At 35.9% G+C, this 24,258-nt stretch overlaps 1 protein-coding gene across 1 annotated transcript in view; it reads right to left on the bottom strand.

The window, feature by feature from the left end:
- megf6b (multiple EGF-like-domains 6b) overlaps positions 1–24,258 on the bottom strand; it is a 75,705-nt gene that overhangs the window by 1,155 nt on the left and 50,292 nt on the right. Inside the window, exons 9-39 of the mRNA XM_079597785.1 lie at positions 23,964–24,089; positions 21,483–21,605; positions 21,247–21,369; positions 19,914–20,051; positions 19,705–19,827; positions 19,487–19,609; positions 18,103–18,261; positions 17,838–17,969; positions 15,790–15,918; positions 15,590–15,718; positions 14,984–15,118; positions 14,125–14,259; positions 13,857–13,982; positions 12,597–12,728; positions 12,399–12,527; positions 12,182–12,313; positions 11,403–11,531; positions 11,177–11,305; positions 10,827–10,955; positions 9,781–9,909; positions 8,992–9,120; positions 8,093–8,221; positions 7,480–7,608; positions 6,580–6,711; positions 5,553–5,681; positions 5,363–5,473; positions 5,158–5,286; positions 4,356–4,484; positions 4,133–4,261; positions 895–1,023; positions 697–825 (exon numbers count right to left, since the gene is read on the bottom strand). Coding sequence (XP_079453911.1) covers positions 697–825; positions 895–1,023; positions 4,133–4,261; positions 4,356–4,484; positions 5,158–5,286; positions 5,363–5,473; positions 5,553–5,681; positions 6,580–6,711; positions 7,480–7,608; positions 8,093–8,221; positions 8,992–9,120; positions 9,781–9,909; positions 10,827–10,955; positions 11,177–11,305; positions 11,403–11,531; positions 12,182–12,313; positions 12,399–12,527; positions 12,597–12,728; positions 13,857–13,982; positions 14,125–14,259; positions 14,984–15,118; positions 15,590–15,718; positions 15,790–15,918; positions 17,838–17,969; positions 18,103–18,261; positions 19,487–19,609; positions 19,705–19,827; positions 19,914–20,051; positions 21,247–21,369; positions 21,483–21,605; positions 23,964–24,089 — 4,014 coding nt within the window. The remainder of the gene's footprint in view (positions 1–696; positions 826–894; positions 1,024–4,132; positions 4,262–4,355; positions 4,485–5,157; positions 5,287–5,362; positions 5,474–5,552; positions 5,682–6,579; positions 6,712–7,479; positions 7,609–8,092; positions 8,222–8,991; positions 9,121–9,780; positions 9,910–10,826; positions 10,956–11,176; positions 11,306–11,402; positions 11,532–12,181; positions 12,314–12,398; positions 12,528–12,596; positions 12,729–13,856; positions 13,983–14,124; positions 14,260–14,983; positions 15,119–15,589; positions 15,719–15,789; positions 15,919–17,837; positions 17,970–18,102; positions 18,262–19,486; positions 19,610–19,704; positions 19,828–19,913; positions 20,052–21,246; positions 21,370–21,482; positions 21,606–23,963; positions 24,090–24,258) is intronic.

A 24,258-nucleotide genomic window follows, 5' to 3' on the forward strand; every position in this document is an offset into this window, starting at 1 on the left:
ATTATTTAATTTTAACAAACAAAACCGTATTGTAAAGTGCTACCAATAACTAGAACTGAAATAAAAACGACAATTTAAACTACTAAAATTACTAAATAGAAATAAAAAAGTAGAAGAACACAGATTACCAAAATAGAAACACAAATGATAATGGAATATACATATAATAAAATATATAAAATATATATATTAAAGCTGTGAAACGATTAATCACATCCAAAATAAAAGTTTGTGTTTACATAATATGTGTACTGTGTGTACTATGATTATTTTGTATATATAAATACACACACATGTATGTGTATATTTAATAAATATTTATTATTTATATATAAAATATCTCTATTTATATATAATATAAATATATATGCAGTATATACATGCAAATATTTCTCAATATATGCATGTGTGTGTATATATACACAGTACACACACATATTATGTAAACACAAACTTTTATTTTGGATTCGATTAATCGTTTCACAGCTCTAATATATATATATATATATAAAGAATAATTTAAATGTAAAAAAATACTTAAAATAAAAAATTTTGTTTTGCTAGTAGAAGTTCTAATAGCCGGTAACTTAAAAATGTAGCAGCAAATTGACTGGTGAGAGTGCAAATGTTCATATCAAACCCTGATCATACAATATAATATTATAATATACAGCTGAAAAATAAGCACTACTTTACGTTCTGAACACGTGAGACCAATCCAGCCGTTAACACACACACACCGTCCGTTCCTGCTGTCGCACTGAGATCCGTTCTCACACTCGCACGCGAGCGCGCAGTCGGGCCCGTAGCGCTTCATACTGCAGTCTGAACATCACAATATCAGAACATATTCCCATATAATAATCCTCAAAGTGCAGAGCTTCACTGACTCACCGCTGTCACACCTGACCCCAGTCTTTCCCGACGGGCAGATACACCTGCCGCTCACCGGGTCACATGGTGTGTGTCCCGCACAGTCACATGACCGAGAGCAGTTCAGCCCGAACGAGCCACGCTCACATTCTGAGGAACAATCATTTATACTGTTCGTTTTTTCACATTTTAAATTTTTTATTAAAAAAAAAAATTCATTTTAATTTGGTTTAGTGTTTTATGTCATTATTGGGTTAGTATGTGTTTTTGTCATTTTTATAAAATATATATATATATGTCTAGAGTTTTTTGTTACTTTTGGTACTTCAACTTGAACTACACAAAAATGAGAAATGTTGCCTTAGCAACAAGCTGAAATAAAGTATTCTATAAAATATATTTTATAAATAAAAAAGTTATTTTTTTTTTACTTAACGTATTTTATTTCAAATAATGAAACGTTTTTTATGGTTTTAGTTTACAATATAAATAACCCTGCAACTATTTAACTGTGTGAAGCATCAGTCTGAAAATGTGCACAGGCTTAATATGTTCATAGCTTAATGAAATAAACATCACATATTAATAACTCTTTCCCTCCGGCTTTCTGTGTGTCCACTGTTATACGGTACTACACATCTTCTGAGAGAGAACTGAAGCTGAAGCTGTTTGGGTTCGGTTTAGCCCTGCTATGATATTAGACTACATAGCCTATAATAAAAGATAATGAATTTCAATCCTGAACCAAACATATTTTTATTCAAAGATCAAGTCTTTAGTCAGCCAAAAAAAAAAAAAAAAAAAACATAAAAATTGTGTTGGGGTTGCGGTACGCCAGCATGTCAACCAAATTAATGAATGAAAATTTGCTTATCAATGCATATCTAAATATCTTTGTAGAACTTAAAAAAAAAAGAAACAAAAAAGATTCTGCAGCCAATGAGCAACCTCAATCTCTACGGATAGTTTTTAATGTTTTATCAGACAAGACCTACTCAAGATGTTCCTTTAGTATCATTTTCAGGACAATTAGGGCCGGATTCGGGATTCGGGACAACAGCTTAGATTTCGGGACTGTCCTGAATTTTTGGGACGTCTGGTCACCCTAAATCATGTGCATATGTAAAATAATGCGATCATCAACATTAAACAGCATATATATATATATATATATATATATATATTTTTTTTTAAAGCAGGCTCTGTTCTTTCTTTTGACATATTGCATGTTCAGATCTTCATACAACCATTTATTCTGGCGGCCATGAAACTTGATGCTGAAAAATGCTGCCCTGGCTGGCAACTATTTCCCCCAAAAATTAGTAAATGTCTGAAATTTTGTAAGCAGTCAAGAATGAACTTATTACTTGAAAAGTGTTCCTGATTAATAGATTTATTTAGACAAAAATCTAATTGAAGAGTCCAAATCATTGATATCCTGGTATTAACTGTTTCTAGTGTGCATAAGCAGTGTGTTTATCGCGTGTGTCTGCTGTGTTTTTATCGTTCAGAAGCTGTGTAGTAGCGGTGTAGTAGCGGTGTAGTAGCGCCCCCTACCGGATAACAGTGACAACACAGAGTCCTGGAAAAGTCCATCAATGGTGGGAAAGAGTTAAAGGATTAGTTCACTGTCAAATACAAATCTCCTGATAATTTCCTCTCCACACGTCATCCAAGATATCCACGTCTTTCTTTCTTCAGTCGAAAATACATTTTTGAGGAAAACATTCCAGGATTTTTCTCCATATAATGGACTTCAATGGCAACCAACGGTTTGAAGGTTCAAATGTCCGTCTCAATGCAGCTTCAAAGTCTCGACACGATCCCAGCCGAGGAATAAGGGTCTTATCCAGACAATCCATCGGTCATTTTCTAAAAAAAAAATATATATATATATACTTTGTAACCACAAATGCCCGTCGTGTACTGTCTCTGAGATGCGGCACGCATTACATCATCACGTTGGAAAGGTCACGCGTCACGTAGTCGGAAGAACCGACCCAGTGTTTACAAGTGTGGAGGAGGAGGACCGTTCAAAGTTATTGTGTGTTGAATGACACATTTATAAGTATTTGTGTCAGTTTAATGTTTAAAATGGTCCATACGTGTGCATATCCTGGATGTTTAACGATGTCACGCGTGACCTTTCCAACGTGATGATGTAATGCGTGGCGCATCTCAGAGATGGTACAAGATGGGCATTTGTGGTTAGAAAGTATATAATTCATAAGACTTTGAAGCTGCATTGAGACGCACATTTGAACCTTCAAACCGTTGGTTGCCATTGAAGTCCATTATATGTGACCCGCTCTGGCGAAATTAGTCGGAAGTCGCAACGTTCCATTTTAAGATATGGGGTTTATGAGGAAAAACAATGAAAAAATCAAATTTTTTTTTTTTGCTAATTTCAAAGAACAGACATTCAAAAATAATCTCCCAAAGTTTCATAGTCCAGATAATTGAGTAAAGGTATTTAAATGACTATTAAAGTTTACAAAGTTTTACTAAATTCGCTGGAAATGAACATTGTTTTTGTCAACTCCTCTCGTCAGCTCTGAGCATGTCCCGGGTGTCCCCTGAAGCGTCACTATCTCTGCTCTCCAATCATGGTGTTACACATTGTACAGAACCAATCAAAAAGCTTAGAATTGTACACAAACGCTGATCATTTGTCAATGGGAAGCCCCGTTTCGACTGACCGATTGGTCCAGCCATCCTCCTGTCAGACGCAGCGCTCTGTGTAAACAAGCTCAAGATCTCCTCAGAAAGATGAAATATTATTCATTTGAGAAATGTCGTGTTATATATTAATGTCTTTGGTGAAATAAAGCTGTAAAATAAATAGTTTATCCCTTTAAATGCAATGCAAACGGGCAAAAAAACTTTAAAAGCGATTTTCTCAGGTTTTCAATTGGAAAAAGAGGACAGACCATAATTCAAATGTGTATACCCTTTGACTAGGGTATCATTTGAAAGCTTATGGTCTCCTCTTTCCATTAATACCAAAATCTCAATTTTGAAATTTGGGTCACTGTGACTCATTTTGCTGGATCAGGTCACATATGGAGAAAATCCTGGAATGTTTTCCTCAAAAACCTTCTTTTCTTCTCGACTGAACAAAGAAAGACGTGGATATCTTGGATGACGTGGGGGAGAGGAAACTATCAGAATTTTTTTTTAAAGTGAACTAATCCTTTAATTATAAGATTGGATGAATTCTGTTGAATAACTTGACTGATGTACAGGATGAGCGTCTCACCGTTCTCACAGCGAGAGCCGTGAAGTCCAGCGGGACACACACACTGTCCGCTTCTCGGGAGACAGGACGCCCCGTTCTCACAGTCACAGCGATGCTGACACCGAGACCCGAACACACCGGCGGGACACACTGGAACACACTCCATATCAGAACGCATTCGGTCTGAGGTGTCAAAGCTTTGAGTGTGTGTGTGTGTGTGTGTGTGTGTGGTTCTGGATCTCACCGTGTTCACACAGATGTCCGTAATATCCCGGCTCACACTGACAGGTTCCTGTTACTCCGTCACATGTGCTGTTGTTCACACACGAACACTGAAACACACAATCAGGACCGAACCGACCCTCGGGACATTCTGCCATCACACACACACACACACACACACACACCGATTATAACACAAACACAGAAGATGTTGCCATCGTTAACAAAAATATGACAGATTTAGAGTCTCGGCACAATACAGACACATGCAGACACTGATCTGCTTCTTATTTACAACCAGTTGTAACGAGTAAAACTGAACCTAAAACTATTTAGTTTGTCAATTTATTTTAGTTTTATTTAAACAAAAATATATTGAAAAACTATATAATAATAAAACCTGATAAAAGCACATAACAAAAATAATAAAAAATAAAATATAATACAAATTTTAAAAAATCCTTTTTTATTTATTTTTTTATTTCAGTCCTCACACATAATTTTCCAAGATATAAAAAAAAATATATATATATATATATATATACATAATAACCGAAAAAGGTGTAGGCTTTTTGTTAACTGAAATAAAATATAAATGTTAGATGAGATTTTTTTTACAAAAATAAATAAAACAAAAATAAGTTGATGTACTAAAATTACTACAATTTAATTAAAATAAATGAAAGTTAAACAGAATTTTTTTTTTAACAATCCCAAAAATAACCAACTAATAAAAAATTGGTGGAACAAGCCTCTCCTAATCGACTAATGTTGCTCTAATCTCTATAGAGAATGATAAACACACACACACACACACACGTCACCTTTCTCACAGTGTGAGCCGGTCCAGCCGAGGCCGCATGAGCAGTTTCCGGAGACGGAGTCACACACACCTCTGTTCCTGCAGTCACAGCGCTGAGAACAACCAGATCCAAACCAGCCCGCAGGACAGACTACACACACACACACACACACATCCGTCAGAGAAACCCTCACACACGTCTATCATCAGAGCAAACACCGGCTCACCTCGCTCACGCTCGTCTCTCACACAGCGTCCTGTGACTGGGTCACTTCTCGTCCCGTTCCCACATCTGGACACATGAACACAGTCCAGCCCGTAGCGTCCAGCGGGACACGCTGAAGAGGAGAGAGAGAGAGTGTGTGTGTGTGTGTGTGTGCGTGAGGTAAAGTGTGTGTTTGCTGTGCAGGGACTCACTGAGGTTACAGCGAGCTCCGATGAATCCGGCTGAACATTCACAGGCGCCCGAGACTGAGACACACACTCCTCCGTTCAAACACTGACACTGACGCTCACAGCCGGGGCCGTAGAGTCCATCAGCACACGCTACACACACACACACACATCCAGAGCATCACGTTATACACATGCAGATTCTGTTGAAAACACACTTGAGAAAATGAACATGTAAAAGCATTACAGAGAACCCGGTTATTACAGTGAAAGAAGCTTTCATCAGTACAGCAGGATTATTGTAACAAAAAAATAACAAAAACAAAGTTTTTTTTTTTAACTATTGCAATATTTCTCATTTTCATTTACTTTAACTTGATGTACTCAAATAACTAAACCTGGAATTAAAATAAATTAAAACTACATACCGGTATAATAAAAAATAACAATACCTAAAAAAAATCACTAAAGCTTTAAATAAAATGAAAATGAAAACAAAATATAAAAATAAAAACTAAATCAATTTATTAATAAAATCTATAGTATCTCAATATAAAATATTAGATATTATACACTGAAGAACTCTAATGTTGGTTTATGGTCACATGACATTCCTCTTTTTAGTAAGTGTTTTAGTTTGTTTTTATTTTAAAATGTATTGTTATATTACATTTTTGTTAATTTGTATACATTTTTTCTAAATGTTTAAGACATTTTATGATTTTAACAATACAGTTTATTTAAAATTAAAACTAAAATCTAAATCACTGTAAATTTAATAATATGATAAACATAAAATCAAAATAAATACATTTTATACATCAAATTAAAACACTAATAAAATGAATAAAATCATAAAAATCAAAAATTAAAATACACTCAAAAACAATCAAACTAAAACACAGACTAAAATGGTTCATCATAAAAAAAATATTTTCACTTTAAAATGTATTTATTTGAATTTGCCATGTGTTATGATTGTATGACTGATGTTTTGATCAGCTCATAAAGCCTCCTTCAGTCCTGATGTACACCACAGATACTCTCTCACCCTGATCACACGCGTGTCCGCTGAAGCCGGGCGCGCAGTAACACACTCCCGATACCGGGTGGCACAGCTGCTTTCTCTCTGAACACTGACACACCTGGTTACAGTTGATGCCGAACGTGCCGGACACACACACTGTTGGACACACAGTCAGAAGATGCTGATGAAACATCACACAACACTCAGATCGAAACGCTGCCATAAATCAATGAGCAGAACAACTTTAGTTTGTGTAGATTGATAAAGTCGGCATAAAATACAAACTGACCCCATTATGTTACTGTGAACAATTCATTCTTATTCTTCTTATACACACACTACCATTCAAAAAGGTCGGTTGGGGTCAGTAAGATTTTGTAATGCTTTTAAGGAAGTCTCGTATTCACCATTTATTTGATCAAAAATACAGTAAAAAAAATATATTGTGAAATATTATGAATTGTTTTCTATTTGAATATATTGTAAACTGTAATTTATTTCTGTGATCAAAGTAGAATATGAAATCATTTCACACTTTTGTGGAAACAGAGCTAAAAAAAATCTGGATTCTTTGATGAATAGAAAGTTCAACAGAACAGCATTTATTTGAAATAGTAAAGATATTTATTATGTTACAAATCATTTCTGTCACTGTGGATCAATTTAATGTGTCGTTTCTGAAAAAACCTGCAACCCAAACCTTTCAACAGGACAGTTTTGTTTTTTAATTTGTAATATTTAGTATATCACAATTAGTATGTAAATGAAACCATTTCTGTTTCATGCCGACTTATTCTGTTTCATTGCCATATATTGTGGAATATTACTGGTAGTTATATTAGTGTATCTTATTGCATCATGTCTTAATAAAGAATATTGCTGGCACTTCTGCAGTGATTATGGATATGATGTGTTCAGACTCACTGAGCTCGCAGCCGTGGCCCGTGTGTCCAGCAGAGCATCCGCAGACTCCGGTCACATGATCACAGGAGGATCCCGGCGGACAAGAGCAGATCTGATCACAGTCCTGACCGTATGAGCCCGGCAGACACGCTGACACACACACACACACACACACACAGACTTCAAATCAAGCTCCAGTTTCACATATATATTACATATTTAATCATTCATCTTACATTTATTATGTATTCAATAAACATTTAATTAAATATTTAATTATTATTTACTACGGGTGATACCAATATGAAAAAATATTATACAAGTAATAATGTTTATAAGTTAAATTCCTCTTCAAGTGAAAATACTGGAAGGTAAAATGTAAAATATATCAAGTATTTAATAATAAATTATTTAATATTAAAAAAAGAATTATTAATTACTGAATAATTTATATTTATTAAAATAATTAATACAATATTTAATTATTATTTAATTATTATAAAAAATATGAAAACATTTAATTTCCTTTCAAGTGAAAATACAGGAAGGTAAAATGTAATACTTAAATATTTAAATAATATATATTATATATATAATTTAAGAATAGAACAGAATGTGATGATGATGAACGGACCTTTCTCACAGCGTCTTCCTCTCCATCCCGCAGGACACACACACTGTCCACTCACATGATGACAGGGGGCGCTGTGCTCACACTCACAGAGACCCTCACAGCCGGCTCCAAACCGCCCCGACACACACGCTAACACACACACACACACACACACAATCAAGATCATTACACCCTCGCCCTTCTGTACAGACACTACTGATCTTTTTATATGTGGAAAAATACATTATTTTAAATACAGGGACATTTGGTCACCACATACAACACACACACACACACACACACACACACACACAGGCATGTTCAATCATTCTCTCAGTGTGAATATGACTAGTGAACTCAGGATTATACTCTAATATCCTGACAGTCAGTCTTTATTCAAATACACTCGCAGGAGCCGAATCCTCTGTATCTACTACAGTTCAAATGTTTAGAATAATTAAGTTATTTTTTTATGTTTTTGAGAGTCTCTTTTGCTCACCAAGACTGATCAAAAATACAGTAAAAACAGTGAAATAATATTACAATTTAATATAGCTGTTTTCTATATTAATATATGGTCAAATGTAATTTATTCCATGATGCAAAGCTGTATTTCCAGCATCATTACTGCAGTCTTCAGTCACATGATCCTTCAGAAATCAGTGTAATATGCTATTTTTCCCGCTAAATTATTATCAATGATTTCTGAATGATGTTTCACAATACACAGTACTGCTTTTAATGCATTTTTCATTAAATAAATGCATTCTTGGTGAGCATAAGAGACAATTATCATAATTATTTGAAACTTCTGATGGGTAGTGTGTGTGTTGGAGTATTTTTCTATAGATGTGGGACATTTTGAAGCGCTTCCTGAAATAGCCTTCGGTGTACGTCACACACACTTCAGATGACCGTACCGTTCTCACAGCGTTCTCCTGTCCAGCCCGGCTGACAAACACATCGACCCGTCTGTCCGTCACACTGACCGTCGTTCTCACACACACATCTGTCCTGACAGTCTGACCCGAACCGACCCGCTGGGCATTCTGGGACCACAGGGATACGTGACTTTACATTTTTAACACACATTGTGACTTTTTGCTTTATTTTTGTCTTTAGCACTGAGGATTAATGAACCTGCATGTGATCAGTCACGTCCAGTAAGAGTTCACTGCGTCCAGAAACATGAGGACACGTTCACACAGTTATCATGAGGTGTGAGGAGAAGAAACCAAGATCTTACATGAGAGGAACGTCTGCAGTGACGGCTTAACACACACTGGAAGACCAGCACCACACTAAATATATGATGTAATGCCTGGAAATCTCTTACACTGACCAGTGGCGGTCAGCATGTGAGATCCATTACTGGAGCTGAACATCGAAATCAAAACGCAACATCAATCCACAATATCAAAACTACAATTTTGCTTAAACACGTTGTAGTGCAGTTGCAGACGATGCAAGTTCAAATCCGGCTTGCGACATATCCTGATCATTTCCAGTCGTAAAAACAAAATGGTTTCCTCTCCAGTAAATGTGTTGTGTGGTCAGCACTGCGGTCAGCACTTCCTACACAATTAAAGTGTATTACATATTGCTTTGAGTATTTACTCGTGTCAAATCTCCGACCACGGACCGGCTGAATATTGTCCTGGTGTTTCTCCTCACAGTAAATGAAGAAAGTGAAGCGTAGAGTCACTGACCCAGTTGACAGGCGGATCCCGTCCAGCCGCTGGCACAGAAGCATCGGCCGCTCGCAGGGTCACACAAGCCCCCGTTCTCACACACACACATCTCAGAACAGCCCAAACCGAAGACACCTGGAGAACATCCTGCAAAAACAGCAACGCAACACTTGAGGATCTGTACAACACCATCCCATCACTCCGACTCAAAGAGAAGTGAACAACACTGGCTTTCTACTCTGACTTATGTCAACGTTAGGATATCGGCATCGGTGAGCATTATGAGTCGTGGTTACTGCTTACTTTTTATGCTAATGAATATGTTTATGTACATAGTTTCACATTTTTATGTTATTATTTCATTGTATTGCCCAACCTAAATTTCCCCTTAGGGATTAATAAAGTTGCATGAATTAATTAATTAATTCATTCATTCATTAATGAATATTGATTAAATATTAGGGGTCAGACTTTTTTTTGTGAAAAAAAATAACACTTTTATTCAGCAGGGATGCATTAAATTGTTCAAATGTGTTGGTAAAGACATTTATAATGTTGCAAAATATTTATGTTTCCACTAAATGCTGTTCTTTTAAACTTTCTATAAATCAAAAAATCCTGCAAAATATGTATCACAGGTATTCAACTGTTTTCAACTGATAATAATCAGAAATGTTTCTTGAGCATCAAATCATCATATTAGAGTGATTTCTGGAGGATCATGTGACACTGAAGACTGGAGTAATGATGCTGACAATTCAGCTTTGATTTAAAATATATTCAAATAAAAAATTATTCTTTTGAATTTTAAAAATATACAATAATACTGTATTTTTTTTGCAAGGAAAAGTAAGGAGATCTAGGCAGGTGGTGCTGGGAAAGGTGATGGGCAAGAAAAAAAAATATACATTTGGAAATAAATTGGCCAAAACCGTCAGCTTTGAGAGAACCAATCAGCTGCTCAGAAGAGTTTCACGACTGAACTATGTATATATACTTCAGCATTGTACATGTATAGAGTCAGCTAGTGAAGCTTTTTAATGAATGAGGAGTCAGAATCTTACGCTGTGAGCAGGAGTCTCCCGTCCACCCTGCGCTGCACACACACTGACCGCTCACAGCATCACAGCTGCTGTTATTGTGACACACACACGTCTGAGAACAGCTCGCTCCATACAATCCAGCAGGACACGCTACACACCAGACCACAACAAGCATTACAGAAGTGCTCAGAAAAGAACAATATATAATCATGCAGGGTTTTACACAGATGTGCAAGAGAAACATCCTCTTTGTTTGACAAGGCTTTATCAATTGCACAAGTGAAGAAGACATCATCATCACACAGAAGTCTTAAAGGTACAGTAGCAACGCATGAAGATGGAAGTGATGATAAAATGCTACAAAAGCTCACTTTGGTGACAGTGTGGACCGGTCCAGCCAGGCCGGCAGGAACATTCACCATGGACATGATCACAGAGACCCCCGTTCATACACACACACTTCTGCTGACAATCCAGACCATAGAAACCCTGCGGACAAGCTGAACACACACACACACACACACACTTAGTCACAAATCTGATCATCAGTATCTGATAACGTATTAATACATGTAAAGTTGAACAATCATACTGTACGTTTTTCACAGAATGTTCCAGTCCAGCCAATCTTACAGGTACAAGCTCCGCCCACATGGTCACATGACGCCTGGTTTTCACACTGGCAGCGATGCTTACAGCCCGGCCCAAACGAACCAGCAAGGCATTCTGGGATAGTTGTACGACATAGATCACGTGATAAATACTGTAACATTTATAATGAATATAAATACACATCTAAAATAGCCCCACTCTTAAGGAAAAATTATTCACATTTATCATATCATATATCATATCTCCATCTAATTTTAAAAATAATGATTATACATGGCACATATGGATTGAGAAATTACATGGAATAGCTGTTCATTTATAAAGTATTTTGTCAAAATGCAAAACCATTAAAAATAAGCAAGTGAAGTCAAAGAGGTTTTAAAAATGTTACATTTTCCCTAATATATTCATAAATATTTTAACCTTAGATGATGATCCATTTTACTTTTATAAATTTTTTTCTTCATTTTTTTACATTGCAAAATATACTATGAAAGGAAAAAATTATTATTATTATTTTTTTTTTTAAAGGGACAATGCATAATAATGAACATTAATATGAATGGATATCATCAACTTTCTGTTTACCAACATTCTTTAAAATATGACAGAATCTTAATTTTTTGGGTGAACTATCTCTTTAAAAACACAATAATGGAACAATGAAATAATATGAATATTGTTGGGACAATGTATACTGTGACGTCTTTAGCACACTTTTACATTGTTGTACATGTTGTAAAGTGTGTGTATGTGACACTCACTCTGGTCACACCGAGGTCCAGTGAAACCCGCCTCACACTGACAGTGTCCGGTCTGAGCGTCACACACTCCGTCACTGTTTCCACACTCACACACACTCACACAGTCCAGACCCCAGCGACCCGCGTCACAAGCTACAACACACACATCTCACCATCAAAAGAATGACATTTTATTTGCTTTTTAGAATTACATAATGATAAAGAACATGAAACGTACCCTTCCTGCAGCCGTGGCCCGTCCAGCCGGGAGGACATGAGCAGCGTCCGGTTACAGGATCACAACGTCCTCCGTTCTCACACACACATCTGAGCTGACAGCCCACACCGAAGCGGCCCGCGGGACACACTACACACAGAGAGATTGACAAACACCAGACACAGGAGACAGCACAGAGATCCTGACAGACTCACTCACTGTTCTGACACGACCTGCCGATGAATCCAGGAGCGCACACACACACGCCATCACGCCGGTCACACCGGCCTCCGTTCTCACAGGACGGACACGTTTCCACACATCCGACACCCCAGCGACCCGACACACACTCTGATGCAGAGACAAACTGTGTTATCAACATTTATAATTCACAGAATTATATCATTATATCATGTTCCGGGTCAATTTGACCATTTTTTAGCTGTCGGAAATAATGGAGATCATGAAAATGTGACTTTCTCATTGAGGCTCATGATCATCCCTGCAAAGTGAGGTGTTGGGAAACTTTGCGTATCTTGATGTTAGCAACCCTCGAGTTTTATTATTAAACATTATTAAAAAATGCATGTATTTTTTCATGTCAGAGTATTAACATTTATGCATTTAGCCGATGCTTTTATCTAAATAAAATGAAATTGCATTGATGCTGTACAGTAATATCAGTTTACACGTTAATAGAGTCGAACCCGTAATCTTCGCATCACTAGCGCCTTGCATTACTATTTGAGCTTCAGGAAAGCAATATAAATATAGTATATTTAAATATTATTAAATGTAAATATTATTTAAATATAACTAATTTAAAAATAAAATCACAATCACAATCTTAAAAAAATATATATATATATATATATATATATATTGTAAAAAATCAATTAAAAATCATATTCTCATATATAGTCTGAACCTTTTGGTAATGTTTGAGAAGTTTTAATCGCACATCAATTTTGGCTTAGAAATTATCATTTAAAGTCATTATTGTGTTAGCTGAGAAAAGCATTGAATAGACATTATAAAAAGTAGTTTTAGAAAGATATATTTTGATTCAACATAGAATTTATTACACATAAATATCTTTTTAAATAATTGTAAATAAGCAGTAATTAGGAGTTTATTGAGGCAAAAGTCGTAGTTAATAGTGAGAATCGGACCCTAATCTCAAATGTGACCATTGAAGTGTAGTTTATGCGATGTAATGTTATTTAAATCCATATACAGTACATTTAAAGCAATCTAATTGTACTGAACCAAACTAGGGTCAATTTGACCTGAAACATAATAATCATACCCAGAATTTAACATAATTCAAGGGTTACACAATATCATGCAAACTTGCAGAATTTTCATAAATGATCATTTTTGTGTCTATGAGCCACTAATGCATCTTGTGTTTTCAAAATACTAAACAATAGAAAAGAGTTTAGCTCAATATAATACATGTCAGAATAACAATTTCACCTTTTTCACAACGATTTCCAAACGTTCCAGCAGGACACAGGCATTGGCCGGTGATCCTGTCACATGATGCCCCAGAACAGTCACATGACTGAGAGCAGCCAATCCCAAATCTTCCATCAACACAATCTATCACAGAAATCAAACTCTAATCAAAGTCTTGCATCACATTCAATTTCCAGATTCAGTTTTATTGCAGTGTATGATCTAGCATCTTATGGCCTTGGCGTACAGTACATATATTATATAGCTATAATTTTACTTAACATACCTTGGTCACATTTGTCTCCTCTCTTTCCAGCTGGACACAGCGGTTGACAGGCTCCAGTCACATGATCACAGGTCACTCCATCCGGACAGGAGCATTTCCTCTCGCAGCCAGAGCCAGAGAAGCCGGATTCACACTCTACAAGGAAACACTAGCAATGTTGATCCTATCGTATCATATATTGACATCTTTTTAAAACTTTTTCAATGCAAATTAAAAATGTAAAACAATGTTAAAATGAGATGTTTTAACATATCCATTTTCTTTTCTTTATTTTTACATTTTTTTCCAACTCTTTTCCTGGTATTTCTCTAACACATTTCAATGCAAATTAAAAATTGTTTAAAAATATTACAATGCTATGTTTTAACATATCTCTTTTCATTTCTTTTCATTTCTTTTCATTATTTTTAGATTGTTTTCCAATTATTTTCCTTGCATTTCTTAAAACTTTTTCAATGCAAATGAAAAAAAATATATTTAAATGCTTTGTTTTAACAAATCCATTTAATTATTTTATTTTTTTCTATTTTTTTTATTTTAGATTGCATGTTTTACAATTATTTTCCTTGTATTTCTTTAAAGCATTTCAATGCAACAACAACAAAAAAAAAAAAAAATATATATATATATATATATATATATATTTATTTATTTTTGTAATTGCATATTTTCCAATTCTTTTTCTTGTATTTCTTTAAAGCATTTCAATGCAAAAAAAAAATTTTTTACGTACATTTATTTAACTTTTGTTTGCACATTTTCTAGTTATTTTCCTGGTATTTCATAAAGCATTTCGATGTAAATTTTTCAGTACAGTGCAATCCTGTATCAATACACTGTAGACGTTTGCCAGACGCACCGTCTTCACAGCTCTCGCCCCGATACCCAGGCTTGCAGACGCAGGCACCATGACGACGGTTACACTCGACAGTGTTCTTCTGGACACACACACACTCTTCAGAACAGCCTGGACCGAACATCCACTTCGGACACGCTGCATGAACACGGAAGAAACCAAGAGCTCAAGTTTTATAAAGAAAGTCAGTATGTGTTGGTGTTTAATTTAATGCACATTTAAAGGGATAGTTCACCCAAAAATGAAAATTCTGTCATCATTTACTCACCCTAAAGTTGTTTCAAACCTGTATGAGTTTCTTTCTTCTGTTGAACACAAAAGAAGATATTTAGAAGAATGTTGGTGACTAGACAGTTGCTGGACCCCATTGACTTCCATAGTAGGAAAAAAATATACTATGGAAGTCAATGGGGTCCAGCAACTGTCTAGTCACCAACATTCTTCAAAATATCTTCTTTTGTGTTCATCAGAAGAAAGAAACTCAAACAGGTTTGAAACAACTTTAGGGTGAGTAAATGATGACAGAATTTTCATTTTTGGGTGAACTATCCCTTTAAAGCACAGCATAAATGGAGTTGTTTTAAAAGCATAATGTAATTTCCGACTCACATAGATGGCAGAACCTTCCGTACAGTCCCGGGTCACACAGACACGCGCCATAATTGCGATGACACCGTCCATTATTAGCACAGTTACACTTCTTATTACAGAACTTCCCATAGAGACCCTTAGGACAACCTGGATTGAGTGCATCAAATAAACATATGGTGCACACAATATTGAATATGTTATAGTTGATGTGAACTGACCGTCCTGACACAGCTCTCCACTGACCCCTGGTGGACAGCGGCAGCTCCCCGTGACCGGATCACACACACCGCCGTTCTTACACTTACAGCTCAACGAGCAATTCCTGCCGAACCAGCCCTCAGCACACGCTGGATAACACACACACAGCAAGAGAAAGGTCATGACCTTTGAAAGGCGTGCAGACATTTTAATCACTGGTTTATTGTGCATATTCATCAGTCTTTTCATCATCTGATCAAAATTATTTATTCTCTGCCTGTGAAATTGGGCTTTTCTGGCGATGTAATCAAGCCCACATTAATTCCCACTGAATCGTCCATTTCTCTCAAATGTAATATTGTTTTCTTTCATCTTTAATGACATATTTATGATCAGCCTTGAGGACTCTGAAAATTAAACATCTTTTGAAAGGTCTATGTGTTTAGCATCAATATTCAGTTTCTGTTTTATGATAGACATGATTCAGCACTTTTTGTCTCCAAAAGCATTAAATCCGAGATGTATTGATGTTTATACTATAAGATTGTTGAATGCTTGAATCTGATTGGTTGACAAATGTTCTAAGGTCTGCAATTAGGATAAAAACAACAAATAATTTTCATGTTTTTTGACACAAAATTACGTTTTATTATGTACGAAAAGCACTCTCTTTCTCACGCTCTCTCTCCAACTCAAACACACACATACATACAGTACGGACACACACTCGCACAGAAACGTGTTGTCAGCGCCGCTCTGACGATTTTATAAGTTAAATAGTTCAGAGACGTAAAAGCGGCATGACATCTCTCACTAGTGAGGTAATAACAGCGCTGTTCTTGAAGCAGATCAACTTACAGTTTCACTATTAGAGGAGACGCTGATGCTGAACACTGAGAGACACACAGACTCGGGTAATTCACACACACTTAATCTCTCTCTCTAATAACTGCATTACTCTGCTATCAATGGCTCAAGCCTCTGTTTCTAGCTCTAAAATTATGTTTTGGAAATAGGAAACTGAGGCGTGGGATGAGAAATTTGAGAACAAAAACCCTGACAAATGTCTTGATATACAATCTCTGAACAATGTTCGAGGTCTGCTAACTGCAGTATAAGCAGAATAATTGACTCCAGCGTTGTGGCCGCATCACAACCTCGGGTGTGTATTATTTTCTAATAATTCAACTGCCCGTCGTTAATTATTCCGTACATTATCCATCGTTTATGTCTAAAAGATTGTAATACATTTAGAAACCTAAATGATCAGCCCTCCATCATCACTGTTCAAGAAATTATGCAATCTTAAAAGTTATTACCGTATTTTCCGGACTATAAGTCGCATCACTCAAAAAATGCGTCATGAAGAGGAAAACAACATATATAAGTCGCACTGGACTATAAGTCACATTTATTTAGAAATTTATTTCACAAAATCCAAGACCAAGAACAGACATTTAATCTGGAAAGGTTATTCAGCGACACAACAGCACACAGAACAACAGCTGAAGGTGTCCGGTGTGTTAGCGTAACACATTAACAGTTATTCAGCTACACAATAGCACACAGAACAACAGCTGAAGGTGTCCGGTGTGTTAGCGTAACACATTAACAGTTATTCAGCTCCACAATAGCACACAGAACAACAGCTGAAGGTGTCCGGTGTGTTAGCGTAACACATTAACAGTTATTCAGCGACACAATAGCATAAAGAACATATACCTGTGAGGCTGAATAGGCTAAACTAACATTAGCCAGCGAGTCCAACAAGTTACCGGTCAGCAAGTTCACCAAGCTCCCGATCTCATTCCTCATCACTGAATGCATTGAGTTCTTCCTCGGTGTCGCTTTTGAACAACTCCGCTAACTAGAGCGCCCTCCCGCGGCTGTAGACGGTAATGTTTTCTCTTGGTTCATCTCAGTGAGTATGAATTAATTTTGATATATAAGTCGCACCAGACTATTAGTCGCAGGACCAGTCAAACAATGAAAAAAAGTGCGACTTATAGTCTGGAAAATACAGTACTGATAATTATGTTAGTGTTGAGGCTCTTTCGGAGAAACTCACTCTCGTTGCAAACGACCCCCGTCCATCCGTCAGGACAGTCACAGCCGTTTGTGTGTTTGTTACACACTCCTCTGTTAGCACAATCCTCACATGACAGACTGCAGTCGAAGCCGAACGAGCCGTTCAAGCAAACTGCGCACACAGGAGGAAAATATTCATGCATTAAAAATTATTTTGCCTTTGGAATTTGCATTGTGATATATGTTATCCTACAATATATAAAAGCACAGCAATGGTGCAGAACAGAACAACTAGGCTTTCGTACTGAATTTCTCAGTTAAAGTGCTCTCAGCGCGCAGTTCTCCCGCGTCGTCCTCATAGTCGTCGAATCGCTCCAGGATCTGATCATAATCCTGAAGGATAGTGAGATGAGGTCGGGGTTTCTCCACACCACTGCTCAACGCCTTGACAGACTCCTCCAGCACTGTCACACACACACACTTAATTAGATTCCTTTAATTGCACTGTATATGGATCTAAATAACATTATATCGCATTAAATTAGACTTAAAGCTACACTGTGTAGGATTTTCTCCCATCTAGTGGTGAAATTGTATATGACTACTAACTGAATATTACTTTCTAGCCCCTCCCATTCCGAGGGCGTTTTAACTCCTACGGTGGCCGTATTATTTCAAATCTGACGGCAGTCGAGAGTAATCTCCGAGTAATCTCGTCACAGTGCCGCTGAGTGTAAAAACACGAAAAGCGAAGCTTGAATTTCCAGGTGTGTCCCTCTTTGGCTAATGTATTTTCAAGATGGAGGCGCAACATGGCTTCCGCCATTCGAGCAGCTCACCCGTATGTATTATAAATAGCAGATTCTACACTTACGAGAATACTTGATTAGTTGGTAGAAGTAATTATACATTAACGAGCACATATAATTTTGAAAGAACAAAGTGTTTTTTTGCTAAGAATCAACTTAAAAAATTACACAGTGTAGCTTTAAATGGTCACATTTTAGATTAGGGTCCGATTCTCACTATTAACTACGACTTTTGCCTCAATAAACTCCTAATTACTGCTTATTTATAATTATTTAATTAAATGTTTATGTGTAATAAATTCTATTTTGAATCAAAATATTTCTTTCTAAAGCTACTTTTTATAATGTCTATTCAATGCTTTTCTCTAACACAATAATGACTTTAAATTATCATTTCTAAGCCAAAATGTATGTGCAATTAATTTGTGATTAATTTTATAAATGAATTGGCACATCATGTAATTAATTAGAATATAAATTTGAATCACATAACAGGCTTAAATATAATATAATATAATATAATATAATATAATATAATATAATATAATATAATATAATATAATATAATATAGGTTCTGATAAATATTATATCTATAAAATAATATATAATTTTAATATATATAAATATAATTAAAAAATTATCAAATCTATCCATCTCAAAATTTCTTTTAAAACTATAGGCCTAATGACTCTTTTTGAAGCATTTCTTCTTTAAAATCCTTCTATCGGAGAGAATATTTCCCCTATTTGATGAGTCTCTCTTATACAAGCGGGTTTCTGTGCATTAGGTTACTTCAGTTAGCTCACAAATCGTTTATCATTCTGCATTGGAATTGCACTTCTGAAAAGAAACCCAGTTCGTGACAGACTGAAGACTCACATATACAGGAGCGTCGGTCTTCATCGAGACGATACCCGCGTCTACAGAAACACTGGAAGGAGCCGGCGTTATTCTGACACGTGTGATCACATCCTCCGCTAGCAGCCACACACTCATCTATATCTGTGATCAACCATTCAGACAACATATTTCTGACACTTACACACTGTCGTGGATATTTGTACGGTGAAATCTCTGTATATGTTTGAGTGTCATACCGTCACAGCTGCATCCATCAGCGTTCAGACGATATCCGGCTGTACAGTAACACTCATAACCTCCAGGATAGTTCGTGCAGTCGTGCTCACAACACGAGCTGCCGTCTGCACACTCGTCTATATCTGACAGACAGAACACACACCTTTACCTCACAGGATTACCATGCGTGTGCAGTAAAACAGGTAATGGCCAGATCTAGTTTGCTGACCGACGCAGGTCTTGTGGTCGTCGTCCAGATGATGTCCTCGGTTACAGCTGCACACGGGTCCAGTGGTTGAGTGTTCACAGTGATGAGAACAACCACCGTTATTATGATCACAGCTGTTTATGATCTCCATCTCAATACCTAACAGACAAAAACAGACCGACATTCAGACAGACATGTTTAAAAGCATGTTTCATTCATATTCATACACTAGTAAATAAATAAACTAGCACATATTCTATATACAGGTGAAACTCGAAAGATTTGAATATGGTGCAAAAGTTCATTTATTTCAGTAATTCAACTTAAAAGGTGAAACTAATATATTATATAGACTCATTACATGCAAAGTGAGATATTTTAAGCCTTTATTTGTTATAATGTTGATGATTATGGGTTACAGATTATGAAAACCCCAAATTCAAAATTAGAATATTGTGAAAAGGTTTTCATAAGCTGTAAGCCATAATCATCAAAATTATAACAAATAAAGGCTTGAAATATCTCACTTTGCATGTAATGAGTCTATATAATATATTAGTTTCACCTTTTAAGTTGAATTACTGAAATAAATGAACTTTTCCATGATATTCTAATTGTTTTAGTTTCACCTGTGTGTGTGTATATATATATATATATATATATATTACTATCATATATACTAAATATATTATATAAATAAAAAATGAGCATAAAAATATTGAGATAAATAAAAATATATAATAGGAATCATTATCTATGCCATATGCATTTCAGAGCTGCTATTATAAATTAATAATTGAGTATATTTTGTTTTGTCTGTCCTATTACAAATTTACATATTTAGATGTAAATCTACATTACATACCTAAATATACAGTTAGCTACAGGAATTATATATATCATACCCATTCTATTCTACTGTATTTTATATGTATTATATTCTATTCTGTACTATTCTATCCGATTACATATATTTCATACCTATTCTCTACGCATTTTTGAGCCATTCTATTCTATTCTATTCTATTCTGTTCTATTCTATTCTATTCTATTCTATTCTATTCTATTCTATTCTATTCTATTCTGTTCTATTCTATTCCATTCCATTCCATTCTATTGTATTCTATTCTATTCTATTCTATTCTATTCTAAAGAGCCAACCGCATCTGAAAGAGACTATGGAGAGAAACTGTGATTTGATGGATTTTTAAAAAATTTTACCACATATGTGAGAGATGTTTTGTGTTGCAATTCTTTATAATAAAATAATGACATAAAAAATGAGAGAATGAGGCTACAGAGAGAAACAAGTGGCTTGATGAGCTGTTTTCTGCCAGGCTCAGATCATACTCACGATAGCACTGCTTGCCATCCACACCCAGCTCATAGGCAGCGGGACAAACACACATGAAAGATCCTCTAGTGTTCCTGCATCCGTGAGCACAGTCCGCCTGACCCGTCTGGCACTCGTCGATGTCTGACCACAGAAAACACAAGCATGATCACTGGAGTATGGAGACGTGGATCTGACCAATGCAACAGTAATGTAATATCCTCTGTCTGTTCTATAAGTACATTAATAAAAGTTACCTTCACAGGTCTTGGCATCTTCAGCCAGCTGATAACCTGGACGACATTCACAGCGGGCCTGATCTCGATCCCTGAGGCACTCCTGAGAACAGCCACCGTTACGCTCCGCACACGGGTTCTCCACTGAAGACAGGAGCAGATCGCGTCACAGATATTACTACCCACAGTTATTACGCTGTCTAAGTGGGTGAATCTCACAGAACCCGTCATATTTCACCCCCAAATCAAAAAAGACTAATTAAGGCAAGACACAATAGGGTAAAACATAACTAAAAGATTTAAGTAATACTTAACTAATAACTGATTTGCACACATTTTTTGTATTACAAGTTTTGTAAAAAATATTATGTTTAAATATGCAAATTAGGTATTATCTAATTAAATATGCATGCATTTTTTAATTTACATAATTCCAAGCACAAAAATCTGAACACTGGATAAAGCCGGGTTCAAAATTCTTGTTTCATCTTGTTGACACACTATTAGAGATACAGGCTTTCACAGAGAGGATTTTTGATATCTCTTTGTATCTCTCCATAACTCCAAAAATACATTTTTCACCAGTTTTTTTTTAGGAATAACATGTTGTATAAAATAAGACGAATGTTACATGAACAAATCTCTCTGTAAAAAAAAAAAAAAAAAAAGGAATAAAAGTGTAATGTTTGGTGTATGTAAGTATGTGTGGGAGAAAAAAACCCATCATATTAAGAAAACGGCCTTTAAAGATATTTATCAGAATTGAAATTATGCAATAAAATAAACACTCAAAAGTGTATTTTGGATGTTTACATTCCACGAGTCTGAAACTACACATTATGAAAAGCCAAATAGCCCCAAATCTCAAAATTGACCAGTGGTTTTGCTTGTAGTGTCTTGCCTTAAAAAAATACATATATATTTTTTTCCATTGTGCCATTAAAGATAATTAAACACAATTCTCCTTGTTGAAGCAACAAGACAATGCAAAATATATATAATTTACATTGCATTTTAATAAGTATTTATACATCATGGTCGTAGGACTTATTTGTTGCCCTGCCTTTAAGTTACGCTGATTTGAATAAAGAACATGAAAATATGATTTTAGCGACAACATGAGAAGAAAATATGACTTTTAATTGTCATACAAAATGATCATTCATTTTTTTGAGGTGAAATGTGACGTGTTTTGTGAGATCATTTATCATATGTGTTCATCCAGCTGCTCTGACTAACTCTCACACACTCAGTGTGTTTAACTTGTATCTGTCCTTCCAACAGCTGCAGTGAAACATCTGTCCACAGCCAACAATTACACTTTTACAGAAACAGAATGGCAGAAATTATTCTGCAATCATGATCCTTCATCAGAGCCAGACCCGTCTGTGTTCACCTTCAGATGACCCGAGAACGAGACACAAAGACATGTCCGTGCTGAAGTCACCAGTTTGTGATATTATGTCATCCAGTGAATCAAAGGGCAACTTCATCCCAAAGACCAAAATCATATTTCCACTAAATCTCCTTGAGCAGTTCTTGTGATTCTTTGGGAACTTCAAAGGATGAGAGCGCTTGGCTTCAAATACATTTGAACAATAAAACATTGAAAAGATTGTTTTAACTGACCTGCACAGTTACACATCAGGTTCATTCTCTGTCATTAACACACTGATTTTCAGGCATCTGGGAATATCATTTTTTTAAATGGTGTTTAACAAAAGCTTCAACCTTACAGCAAACCGCTCCACTGTGACCTGTCAATCAAGCTTCAGAGAGAAGACATTCATATCTAATCGCTTCAAACTATTAAAACAAACTCTTGTCATCATTTATATTGATATAAACCTGTCTTTCTTCATGCAGAATGTCAAAAGGACAAAAAAGCCTGGTTCATAAAAGTATACAATATGATTTTTGTGCTTCTCTTGAAGACATATGATAAATTGGTCCTCAAAATTTCTCATACAAAGTTGTTTAAAGCACAAAAAATCGGCATCAATTTGGCATCAATGACGTTAAACTTGGAGCATGTTTTGTGAGTAACAACTTTAATTTTGTTCATTAAAAGCTATAGCATCGCTTCCCAAAACTTGCAAAATAATTTTGTTACTACTTTTATTGTGTTTTCTGTCCATTTTGAAGCTTCACAACCCTCGTCACTATATTCTTGTTACATGGAAAGAGATGAAAACTTTAACTTCTACTTTTGAGTTCCACAGAAAAACAAAAACACATGTGTTTTGAATATGACAAATAAATGCGTTTTAAAGGAATACACATATTTTTTTGTAACGGAGACAGATTCTATACTAACAAAATAGCATAGACTAAACACAAAATGGCACATTTTCATGTCGTATTTAATTGCGACATATTCATTCACTTTCGCTTAAATCCCACTGTCAACAAGAGCTGTGAAACTGTGATCATAAATGTGTCTTCAAGGTCAGAAATCTTCAGTGCTCATGGGAAAGTCCAACATCAGTGACTCAGACTCACATTTGCAGTGTTTCCCGTCCTCATGGAGTGTGTGACCGGGTCGGCAGCGGCACTGGAACCGGCCCGCCGTCTGCTGGACGCAGAGATGCTCACAGCCCCCGTTCCTCACACTGCAGGAGTGGACGGCTGAAAACACACACACACACACACACACGCACGCACACAAACACACACACTTAGAGAAGACTGATATTGTTTACTTCAGACTCTTCAGTAAGTGTTTCGGTGTCCTGTCAGCATGAATCTGAACTCAAACAACATTAATAACTGAACCAACTAAAACATGAATGAAGGA

Source organism: Phoxinus phoxinus (genome assembly GCF_949152265.1).
Source record: "Phoxinus phoxinus genome assembly, chromosome: 22".
NCBI lineage: Eukaryota > Metazoa > Chordata > Actinopteri > Cypriniformes > Leuciscidae > Phoxinus > Phoxinus phoxinus.